Here is a 13152-nt window from a genome sequence, read left to right as displayed (position 1 = left end):
TAAAAAAAAATTTGTTTTTGACACCAACATTTGTGTTCTACTTCAGATATCTTAAAAACTACTGGAGTTACAGTTCTGGGATCTGTTATCCTATTTCCCAGCTCAAATTACACAAGAAACCACTAACTTTACTCCTTAATTTAGGTCCCAAAAATTACAATAGGGCTTCTTTTCATTAGAAGAGCTAAAATCTGGGTGAAATCGTTTGCTATCTGTTAATTTGAAAACTAGGCATTTCCAGACCTATGTTTATATGAACTTTTTTCATTATTTTCACCACTACAACATGTCCTGAAAGTTTCTCTATTTCTTTGTGGGACATTCTGTATATATAAATGAAAATTAAATAAAAAATGTAAACACTCATCAAAACTGACTGTGGAAATAATCCTGTGACAGAAATAATCTTATGGGTCAGCAGTATTGCAAGAATTGTTTGAAAAGACAGTGATTATCACAGACTAATCACTGTCAAAGAGGTACAACCATATACCCCCACATTTTTACATATAATTTTTAAACTATTTTTTATAACTTCAGTATGTACAATAAATAAATAAACTAATTGCATAGTTTGAATAACAGTTGGTGCTGTCTTCCAACAACTACATTAGCAGCAACTTAGTAATGGCCTCCATTTTAAAACAAAAAATCATTTCCTATGCATTATTTAACCTACCTATTAGCAAGGAGACTTTTGCAAAATTTCATGAAAATTGAAAAATGTGTTCCAGCAATAATTGTCACAAACATACATACACACAGAAAGTCAAAAGATAAGGTTAAAAAAAGCCTTTCATCACTTAATCAATTAATATTATTATAACTGTTGTTACAAGGCCATGAATAAGGCATTACACATTGCATCCCCGTACAAACTAATGGTTCTAAAACTCATAAAATATCTTGGAAACTGGAATCCTAAAAATCTCAGGATATGAAGTAGAAGTAAGAATAAAATTCCAACAACCAACCAAAGCCAAATATTATAAACTGATTACTGTAAATTGGTAAAGTTAAACAACTGAGTGTAGTTCACAGGATGTGATTAGCATTTCTAACCCAACATTGTTCTATTGGCAAATGTCCATAGGAGTTGATGGCAGATTTTTCATCAAGAAAAAATATATAAATATACAGAAAATAAGTATACAGTTCTTTTCATTTTTATTTTAGTTTTCTTTACAGATATATTATGAATAATGGCAGGGAACAAAAAATGAACTCTAAAATAGTACTGGAAGACTAAACATTCCAAGGGGTACACAGAGTGGCAAAAGACATTTGACACTCCTCTACCAACATTTCTATAATTTATCATGTTGAGAGATAAATTTGAAGCAATGGGTTCAGAGATTAATGCACCAATATTAGATTCCTAGGATGCCTATGACAGAGGAAACTAAGATAACTTGCTTTGACATTTGTGAACAAATCAAAACTCCACAAATGCCAAAGCCAGAAAAGAGATAGCTACTGCCTCAGCAGCTATCCATACTGTCCTCAGTATGGATAGCCATGCTTAATTTAAACTGAAGTTGTACTGTCCATCAGTTGCAATTATGTGAGATGACGCATAACTACATTAATAAAAACTAAACCTTTTTCCTAAGATCACATGGTCAACTGAAGTTAATTTCAGGTTCCCAGGCCACAAAAATTTGTATTATATATATATTGAGCAGATGAAAATCTTCATTTGACTATTACATCTCAACTGAACCAGCAGACACCCACATTTCAACTGGCGTAAACTGTCCCACAGAAGGTGTTATAAAACCAGTTTTCTTCAATAAAGTTGTGGAAAATAAAAATTACCTAAACATGTTGTGCAATGTGATAATGCCACAATTCAGAACTAGGAATAACTTCATTAAACTGTTCTTCTACCAAGTTGAGAAGCTTCTTATTATGCTTTTTCAGTAACAAGCTTCCTTGTCAACTACTTCCCACAGCACTAGATCGAATCATGTGGCAGTGTTGTTAAATGGCCAGTGTTAACTTCATCCAACTTAACACAATAGACTTCTTTTTTTGGACCTAGTAACGAATAAGTTTTTTTAAAGAGAGTCCTGCACAGAGAACGAATTAAGAAAGTTTACCATGGAAACATTCACAAACATTGATGCAGATTCGAATTTGTATCATATAGTGCCACTGTATTTTGTTCAGAGTCAAGGAATATTCTAGTATTGCTGGAAGACATTTAAGCACTTATGATATTAAACTGCTAAATTACTGAAGGCTAATCAATAAAAGGAAGGCTTTCTATATTTAGACTATTTATTTTTATTTAAAACTATCAGTATTTATCTAAAAATAATAAACCTTCAAACACAGTTTTTACCCAACTTTACTGATTCCAAAATCAATAGTAATAAATGTAGCACATTTTGGCTAATAGAACAAAATTCTTTCAATGCTCTAAACATCAATATTGTTTTTAATCAGAATTATTACTGACAATAAAAAATTATACTTAATATAAAAAAATTGCAATTAAATTTTACATTTTCATACTTAACGGCTCAAAATGTAAATTTAAGTTAAAGAAATTACTTACTAACATAACTACATATTTACTAAACAAGGTAAGTTTGGTCATATTTCATAACATAAATTATTATTTCATAAATTGTCCCTAATCTGCCTAACTTTGGTGTCTCAAAATGTGGTAAACTGGAATGAAAGTTCAACTTAAAAAGAAGTAGTAAAATATGAAAGCTTTAACAATGGAATCGTCTACGCCATCTAGTAATTATTACTGACAGCAGAAATAAAATAATGTTGCATGGTGAAGTAACGCTTAAAACTCACAATCACTTTCACAGTATTTGTATTTAAATTATTTTTTAAGTTTTAAGAAATTAAATGCTGTAAATATAATTTAAAACTTACTCTTTATATTTTGGTGCACATACTATAGCAAGAGCCTCAGGCATGAGCCTTTGATATGAACAATGTGTATGCAAATCAACACTTGAAAGAAATGCAGTCTGAGTAGGATGAGTCTACAAAACAAAATAATTTATCACACATGTATAAAAAGATTACAAAAATAACTATATAATAAACATTTAACAGTTAGTATGATATTTTTCTAATAAAAACAAACGTATATTTAATCAAGAGAAAATGTTTCATTTTCATAGCAAACAGAATATTTTAATTTGAAATTAACCATATCAAATATACAGTTCAATTAATTGCTCTTTTCAGTTACAAAAAACTCTTGGCATGTTACAAAAAAATCTGCACTTAACTATATCATACCCAAAATCAAATAATGATATTTTTATGCAGAAAAATATTTTATCAATATTTTTATGCAGAAAATATGTAAACAACTGAAATTAAAGGATAGGCACTCAAATCTCTGGGTAAACATATCTTGAGAGGAAGATCACAATCATAATTTATTCCTGTAAACTTCCATAGTTCCATTATTTCTCTCTAATAATGTCTAGCTACAAACAGCTCAGAAAGTTTTATTGCTGACTGTACTTGTCAGCAGTCAAGAAGGAGAACCCCCATTCTATGAATCTTCTATTAATGAGAATCATTAGCTTTAAATCTTTCTATGATTTCAATTAATGTTGTTGGTAATAAGTGGTAATTTTTTAATTTATCTATTTATTAATTATGGGCATCCACTGGAGCAGTGTTAACAGGCCAAGCCTGATTGAAACCCCAATCAATTCCCTAATTTTTCAATTAATCACCTGTTTATTAATAGCATTAGCATGAATTATTTGTTTATATTATATTGAGAAACAGTTTTAAAAATTATTATAGAAATCAGATATAGTAGAGGCTAATTACATAAACAGCATTTTTTATCTTTCTTTAATTAAGGTAGGACTTACATACATGACCTCCAAGGGACTGGCAATTTCAGGCCATAATAATCGAAAGTCACAATGGTTGATGTTTAGGTAGCTTAATAGTTCTACTTTAATATGCCATCTACACAGGTTTTGTAATACAGTAATAATAATAATTATTAAAAATAATAATTTATTTCTGTAAAAAAAAAAAATAAATAAAAAAAACTATGTAATAATAAATATAAATATGGTACAGTAAAACAAGATAGAGAAAAATTGTAAAAATTACTTTTTCTGCAAATTGTTGGTTATTTTGCTTTGTTTCTAACATTTTGTGTTGTAATACAGTTTTTGAAGGTTCTTTTCTAAATCAAAATGAACACTTTATTTCTTCATTAGAAAACTAAAAAACTGACAAATGGTTTTCATTGCTGCTAAATTTCTGGAAGATTTGGCGGGTTGACATCTTCATCATTGCTACTGTTACTTTCGTTGTCATTACCTACATCCCCGTCTATTTCTACTAGTACCAAAGCCACTACATCATCATCTGTTACAGTTTCATGCATTTCTAAATCTTTGCCAACCTCTTGATAATCTTCAAACAATGCATTTGACAACGATTGGTTTTGCAGAGTTATTGCTCCATTCTGCTAAAGATTCTTTTTCACATGCAACATCAGTAACTTTGCCAGCCGTGGTCAGAATAGTTATCTGTGTTTCCTTTTTTTGATCTAAATCCTGAATCATTTGTAAATTAGGTGTTTTTTGTAGTAGACGTTTACCGACTTGATTACGCCTTGATCTAAGGGCTGTAAGACCGCTGTTTACAATGGTAGGAACAGTAACATTATACATGGAAGACTTGTCAATGATCAACAGTATTTTGCAATTTTCAATATTTAATTCATAGTCCTATTTTCATAACCAAGATGTAAAGATATCAATTGTCATCCAAACTTTCTTGTTACTTTCTTACATAACAGGAAGAGATTTCAAACTTTTAAAACATCAGTGTTTAACACTTTTCTCTACAACGAATTTTTTTTTTGTCGGTTCCCTTCATATTTGTGGCAATTAGTAGTGTTACTCTTTCTGTTGATAATTTTCCACTTGAACATGTTTTGCCATTAAACCGAAGGGTTCTTTCTGGCATCAGTTTAAAATAAGACCGAATTCATCAGCATTACAGATCTCTTTGTTCGAATAGCCTTCTTTTAATTTTGGCCAAATGGTTTCTAGCCATTTTTTTGATAAAATGGTTGGAGCTGCTGCAGCCTCACCACTTATTCACCCCAATACAATATCATGGCGCTGACAGAACCATTGTATCAAAGCTGAAGTTATTTTATGTGGTCTACAGAATTTTTCAGAAAAATTGTTCGCCTTATCTTGCAATACAGGGCTGCTAATAGGGATATTACTAGTCCTCTGGTATTTAAATCATTTTAATAGTGCTTCATCTACATCATTATGTTGACAAGGCCGTAATTTTTTTGATTTCACAGAATTTGTTTCAAAATTTTTCCTAATTTTTTTCATGGTTCTTCCATATCACCCATATTGTTGAATGACCTATGCCTAATTCTTGGGAAACGTCTTTATTAGTTTCATTATTCTCTAACTTCCTGATAATGAATGCTTTTTCCTCTATAGTGAATATTTTTCGTGAAATATAATTAAATCACTATTGAATGAATTACACAGGATTCATAAAATAAAATACTGTACCCACACAATATGATAAGCTCACAGCAAAAGATTAATAACAACTGAATGTGAATGCTTCAGTTTACACAATAACCTGGTATACAAAAAGAACTACAGTATATATGTAAGAAAAATGAACTGTCAAAACATTTTTGTAGCTGCAATATAGATATACTACATTACTGATCTGTCCGCCATTATAAATGATAAAATGTTGCATTGCAGTAGGAAAAGTAAGTTATAATAATTGACATCTAACTACAACCAATGAAATAATAAATAACATACATACTGTATTTATGTATTAACATTATACCAAACCAACCAAGAGACAAATTTTTGGTCACTATATCTGATATGTCATTATATCTGAAGTTACTATAAAAGATACTAATATTAACAGCATACCAAACCAGCCAAGAGACAAGTCACTATATTCACTATATTCGATGTCACTATAAACGATACTGTATTTTCAATAGATCTTAGAGCCGGCAATGATTTGTTTACAAGTTTTCAGATGAATTTAACACATATATCTCCAGTCAAAATTTTTTTAGCTGTGAAGATAATTTCTATCAAGCTGAGATATTTCTTAACCATAAAATTATTTTTCTAATAGTTTTTGAGTTGATACAAAATAAAGTGCTAGTATTCATCAAGTCAAAATAATGCAATGTGCTGCTGTTATTAATATTTTTCAACAGGTCCCCATGTTTAATAAACTGTACTTGTATCATATTTAGCTTCTTTTCAATTCAATGCTTTGCTGTCTTAAATAAGACTAAACAATAATCCTAATCTAACCTAATCAGAAGTTCTTCTTTGGATTGTTCTGTTCCTCTTCATACTATTTTCCTAATTTTTTAATATTTCTTTCTCAAATACTGGTACTGTAAGACTGTGTGTTAGCAGTCCCCCACTTCTCTCTCACTCTGTGACCCCTTCCAGTAGCTGATAAGACAACTGCTTCTTAGCTGAGATGATAAATACGTTGCAGGACATATTTCAGAGCTCTTACTTGGGGATGACATATAAGCCTAATAGTGCCAATCAATACAACTCAGCTCCTACAGCTAAACTTTAACTCTACTAGAATTATGTATACCTTTTTCCATTACTATGAAGCTACAATAGAGGTATACGTATATGGCTGTCTATAATAATGTTAATGAATTTTAATTATTTATGGTACTACCTGGTTATACAAGTGATTTATTCTGCAAAGACACTTTACCATACAATACATTTTCCTTTCTGTATCTTCTGCTTGAAGTTTAAGAGTACAGCTAACATTTGAGCCAATGCAATAATTAAAAATAAAAAATAACAATAATCATAGTTATAATGATGTAGAGGTTTATGACGAATTTAATTTTATTTATGATAAAATGAAAAATTAATCATACCTTCTCTAAATTTATTGGAAAACTCAACCACATTCAATTAACATACTTATTTTACATTTTGCTTGCTTATTAGATTATTTTAATTTAAATTTGTAAATGTAATTTCTCTGATAAAGTAACGTTTTTTAATATAATTTTTATATTAATATAAACATATTAATCTGATATTTCCAACTATGTCTTACTTAATGGATATAGCTAATGTACTTCTTCATATAACAGATACCACCACAACAACCTAATTCCAGATAGTAATCATAAACAGACATTACCATCAGCAACACATAGCCATATATTGTTATAGACTTGAATGCATTAAAATCCTACTTGAAAGTATTTTTTTCTTTTTTTGACTAAAATTAAAGTGTCTTATCTGAACAACTGGATAATGTTCTATAATGTGTAAAATATGATTATCTAATCTGTTTCAGCCTTAATATATATATATATATATTTATTTTCTTTGCTGTTTATATCTTTCTATGCTGTTATATATGCTGCTATGGCATATGTTCCCAAGAGAGGCTTATTTGATCAACATTGGATGTCAAACGAGCTAAGGTATTCATTTTCTGCAGTTACTTGCTAAGATGATCATCAGTGGATGAACATGTGCACTTTCAGCTTCATTCAATATTTTTATTTTATCTAATCCAACTTTTAAATTGCACATAAAGAACGCTTTCTAGTGTCACAGTACAGTTGAAACATTAAAGCTAATTGCACTTGATAGTTAATTCAGTTCATTACAATCTATTTTTACAGCTGGTATAGGATTTCCATGAGTCTCTTCCTTTTTTTTTTTACAATATAAGTAAGTGCAATACTTCTTACAAATACTTGTTCTTGTTTTTTGTAATGTTACTTATAGTTGAATGTGACCAGTCAGTCATATTTTCCAGTTAATTCACTTACTTTCACATCTAATTCTTTTTGGTTATAAAATTTTGTTTTGTTTCTCTTTCTAAAACGTTCTTTACATTTGTATAAAGCATTGTTAATTTACACATTTTTGACATTACATATTAAAAACTTAAATGTCTACAATTAAACTAGAATTATCTTAATGTCAGCAATTTATTTAATGAAAATTACTAATTATGAGAAATATAGAGTAACATAAAGTTGTAAAATAGTAACTGTACATTATATGATAAATAATACCAAAAGCACAAGCGATATTTATAAACAAAATATTGAGATAATTACAAAATGATTCACTAAACAGGTCTGGTAATATAAAAAACCAATATTTTTTAAAACGTTAAATCACCATTCATGTTAGAAAATCCTATATTAGGGTACAGAATGTAGTGAAAATGAAATGGTTAAAGCAACAATAGAAAACAAAAGCATTCAATGGAAAAAAGAATAGAATTCAAAGAAGATAACAGAGATGTTTTACAATTCTATTGCAAGGACATGAATGGAAGTAATAAAAACGGTTTTTTCTTTACGTGACTCGAATCACTGATGGAGGTCATTATCAGCTGTTAAAGCAAGTGTTCTTAGAATGAGAAATTGTGCAACAGGGGGGGAGGGGTCTACTGCATCTGAAAATTTTCAATCTTCAGCATAAAAAAAAAGAAGAAAAAAGTTCATTGACAACTACTTTCTAAACAATACAGTAACTTTTATTAAGTAATAAATAATTGTTAGTATTCATAAGTAAATAAATGAAGCTTACATGTATCCAACCAAAGGTAACAAGTTCATGTTGATCTTGATAATCAAATATTTCTTCTTCATTTTTTGTGACACATGCATCAGAAGTTCCTTGTTGTTTCGGCACTAATAAATGTGTAATAATTAACTGATTATGACACTGAAACAAAAAACTAAAAATGTCTTACAATACAATTTATTTTATTATTTTAATTCATAAAATACGATTTAGGGTTTTTTAAATTTTGCATACTTTTCATTGCTGAATTTGAATAGGGATTCTTTGATTGCACTATTCAATTATTTTACATTAAATTTTGATAAAAATAAACATACAGAAAGTTTTTTTCTTCAGGAATAATAAGATTAAAAAAACCAAATCATATAAAAATACTTCATTTTTATTTTAACAAAATATGCAGATATTTTAGAAATCATGGTAAGTCTATGTGATATTTATACGGAGTTTGTGAAAATCAAATGACTATAGTACATTACTTAAAATCAAGTTCATTAAAAAAAATAACTAATTGTTCTATATTCTTACTTGTTTAACAAAAACTGATATCAATAATGTAAACTAGCTGACCAATCTAGCTCTGATGAACTATGTATGTATTAAATAAATAAAAAAAACTGATATATTAATCTACTTTTACATGCATTACAATTTTAATACTTATCCTCTTCAATATATTAGTCTCAATTTGCACTTAATGATTCAGTCTTGTTTTATGCTGATCAAAGGTGTGGAGCAGATAACTTTCTGTGAATTGTTACAACAAATCTGCCTTTTACAACTTTACAATAAGTAACTCAAAACAAGTTCCTTAGAGCACAGATTTCATTTTAGAGAAAAAATCTCATGTGCCACATCTAGTGAATATATTCAAGTGAAGTAATGTGTTTGTCGACCAAAAACAACTTCAAACAAAATGCTGTAAGAGCAGATGTATCATTCATGATAAAGAATGAAATATTTCTTAACAAACAACTCTTTCTTACTCTTTCTCTCATCTTTAGCAAACTTTCCTTACAATGATGGTTCATTGCTGAACCTTCTGAACACCATTCTTCCAAAATTATACCCTTGAGATAAAAAACACTTTTGGTGATAAATCAATGTTTTCCAGTGCACTGACAGTATTCCTGATTTAAGAACTACACTGGAAGATCCAGGTTTCATCATAACTGATGATTTTTTGAATAAGTTTGAGGTTGACATCAATTTATTACAGCATGTCGGAGGAAAGTTTCTTGCACAGTCCTTTTTACTCTGGTGTGAAAGTTCTAGGAATGCACCTTGGTGCAAACTGTTTCTGTGTTGAATCTCACATAAAATTCTCCAAGCAGTGTCTTTGTGAATGTTCATGGCTACAGCTATCACTATGACAATGAGTCAGAAATCTCTTAACAATCTGATTAATTTTATCTACATTTTTTTAGGGTATTAAAGTGGAAGGTTGTCCATCAACATCTTCCATGTTCTGACATCCTTCACTGAATTTTTTTTGTCATTCAGACACATGTGGATGAAACAAGTGGTCTCACAAGTCTCAGTAAGCATCTGAAAACATTCCATTGGTGATAATTTAATTTTGCTAAAAATGTTAAATTAACATGTTTCTCACCTTTCAGACTTAGTATTATTCACAAAGCAATAACACAAAGTACATACACTTGTGTGTATTCATAAATACAACAGAAAACATAACTGCTCTAAACAATGACTAACTCCACAATTAACTGAATGGCCGAGAGTGTTCATGTTTGTCATGCAGATTCAGACACATCTCTGCCAAACAATCAATTCTCACTGCTTTATCTTAGAGGTAAAAACACAGACTTACTTAATAGATATACCTATTGTTTCACAACTCTGATATGTTTAATTGCAAATTTTCAACAACAAAATATTCAATTACTAAAAAAAGTTCACTTTTTGACTTTATTTAATCATTTCTATTCAATTTCACAATAAACTATAACACTTTATAATAACATCAAAACAACATTCCATATATTGCCAAAAGGTTAAATATAAAATCAGAATGAAAACTGGGGACTTGTATTTTAATTACATATTATTAAAACATAAGGATTTTATTAAAACATAATGAAATTTTATTGTTACTGCTTTTTCATGATGAAATTTATGATACATTAATTATTTTCAGTAATTCCTCTTTATATGGTCCTGTCTTTCTACATAGATTTGTCCCTATTGAGGGTATTTCAAAAACGTTTTTGTGAAACATTTTTTTTATTGTGAAATTTACTAATTTCCTTAATTTACAAACGTGTAATAAAAACAAAAGTTTGTAGGTTTCTTTATTATACGTGTGTGTAACACATAATTAATATCCTTGGTAATATTATAAATAAAAAATGATAAAATTAAATATGGTATGGCTAATCACAAAGAAACAGCAACTATCTCCATGCATAGCACATATATTTTGCAACAATTATAATTAAAACATTTTTTCCTTATTTTATTTTAATATTACTTGCAAAGATTTATTTTAATAAAAAGGAGCGACTGATGAAATGAAAGTAGAAGAAATATAAGATCCTTGCTGAAAACTAAATCCACAACTGATCTGGAACTATCTTTGTAAACACTACACAAACTGACAGGGAAAGATTGATTATTCAGTGCCTAACCCTCTATGTGAGATTTAGATGATTTAGCACACCAGTGCATCTGTTTGAAAAAATGAGCATCCAAGTTAAAAGCAAATAATTTTTTGTAAAGGAAAAAAATTTAAAGAAGGGTTAACAGTGAATGAGTTAACATTATGAGTTACACGAATGAACCAATTTCGCTTTTCCATAATTGTCATATCTATGTTAAGTTCAGTAATACAGTCTAGCACTTATAGGTGCTATATATTATTTAACTGATTTAACTCTTTCAATAAATTCAAAGGACAGGAATATTGAATAATTTGAATGAATAAAGTTTTGAAATATGAAGGTTATTTTTTTTCAAGGTCGGATCGGTCACATAATTAAAATCAGCGAAAATAAAAAATTTTTTATTTGTAACAAGTACTTACATAGTTACGCTATTTCTCTACATAGTCGCCACTCTTATTTAGACATTTGTCGTAGCGTGGAACCAACTTTCCAATACCCTCATCATAGAACGGAGCCGCCTGTGTTTTCAGCCATGTTTCTACGCTGGTCTGCAGCTCGATGTATGTGCCAAAATGTTGTCCTTCTAACCAGCACTTCATGTGAGGAAAGAGGTGAAAATCGGATGGAGCCAAATCCGATCTGTATGGTGGGTGATCAAACACTTTCCAACGAAAACGCTGCAGGAGCTTCTTTGTTACAGCTGCAGTGCGCGGCCAAGCATTGTCATGGAGAAAGACAATGCCTGATGACAACATTCCTCTCCACTTATTCAGAATTGCCCTTCGTAGACGTTGAAGAGTCACGCAGTATGAGGCTGCAGTGTTGGTGGTGCCACATTCCATGAATTCCACCAAGAGAACTCCATTCCGGTCCCAGAACACAGTAGCTATACACTTTCTGTTGGAGAAGGTTCGCTTGAACTTCTATGGTCTACTGGGAGAATGAGAATGAATCCACTATTTGGATTGTTCTTTTGTTTCTTCAGTTTCGAAATAGACCCATGTCTCGTCTCCTGTGACAATTTTGTTCAAAAAATCTTCTTCTTCAATCTTCTTCTTCTTCTTCTGGGAGAAACATTAGGGAGGCGTTCAACCTCATTGTTTTGTGATGGTCAGACAGCATCTTGGGAACCCATCTTGCATACAGTTTGCAGTACGGAAGTCTCTCACTCACAATGGTGTAGAGAGCTGACCTTGAAATTTCAGGAAACGAATCACTCAATACAGAAATTGTGAACCGATGACTTTCTCCAATTGCCTCATCCACTTGCTCAACGAGATCATTGGTTGACACTAGCTTCCTTCCCTGACCACCTGCATCATGAACATCTGTACGTCCTGCTTTAAAGTTCCTGCACCATTGTCGCACTTTGCTGTCACTCATTGAAGTTTCACCGTACACATTACTTATTTGTCAATAAATTTCAGCTGCATTACACCCCTCAGCCTGAAGAAATCAAATTACCGCACGCACTTCACACTTGGCGGGAGATGCTATTGTTGTAGACATGTTTATGTGCTAGCTGTGTGTTCAGAACTAAACGAAGTGACACGGTGCGATTGAAGGCCATACTAGAGACACTGTGCAACACATATGCACAAAGGTTCATTTGATTTTTGCGCGGGTTTTTATTTCGCGACCAATCGGACCTTGAAAAAAAATAACCCTCGTAGATATACTACAAGAAGTTATTTTTGTTGCAAAGAAAAAAGTCCTATGAATCCAGATAAGTATTTACAACCAATTTAAAAAAAATATATAATACAATTTTTTTTACAGAAAACTTCTGTCAGTGTGAACTTCTTTTTTAACCTCTGATAATAAACAATGCTTCAATAAATTTAATTAAGATTAGAATATTCATGTAACTGATTCAATTAGAGTATAAGTTATAGATA

General features: G+C 30.4%; 1 protein-coding gene across 1 annotated transcript in view; it reads right to left on the bottom strand.

The window, feature by feature from the left end:
* Window positions 1-13152, bottom strand: part of LOC142322061 (STAM-binding protein) — a 47291-nt gene that overhangs the window by 14655 nt on the left and 19484 nt on the right. Inside the window, exons 6-7 of the mRNA XM_075360698.1 lie at window positions 8634-8771; window positions 2899-3011 (exon numbers count right to left, since the gene is read on the bottom strand). Coding sequence (XP_075216813.1) covers window positions 2899-3011; window positions 8634-8771 — 251 coding nt within the window. The remainder of the gene's footprint in view (window positions 1-2898; window positions 3012-8633; window positions 8772-13152) is intronic.

Source organism: Lycorma delicatula, chromosome 3 (assembly GCF_047948215.1).
Source record: "Lycorma delicatula isolate Av1 chromosome 3, ASM4794821v1, whole genome shotgun sequence".
In the NCBI taxonomy this organism is placed as follows: domain Eukaryota; kingdom Metazoa; phylum Arthropoda; class Insecta; order Hemiptera; family Fulgoridae; genus Lycorma; species Lycorma delicatula.
Note: the sequence above shows the minus strand (reverse complement) of the source record. Positions and strands in the feature narration are given on the sequence as shown.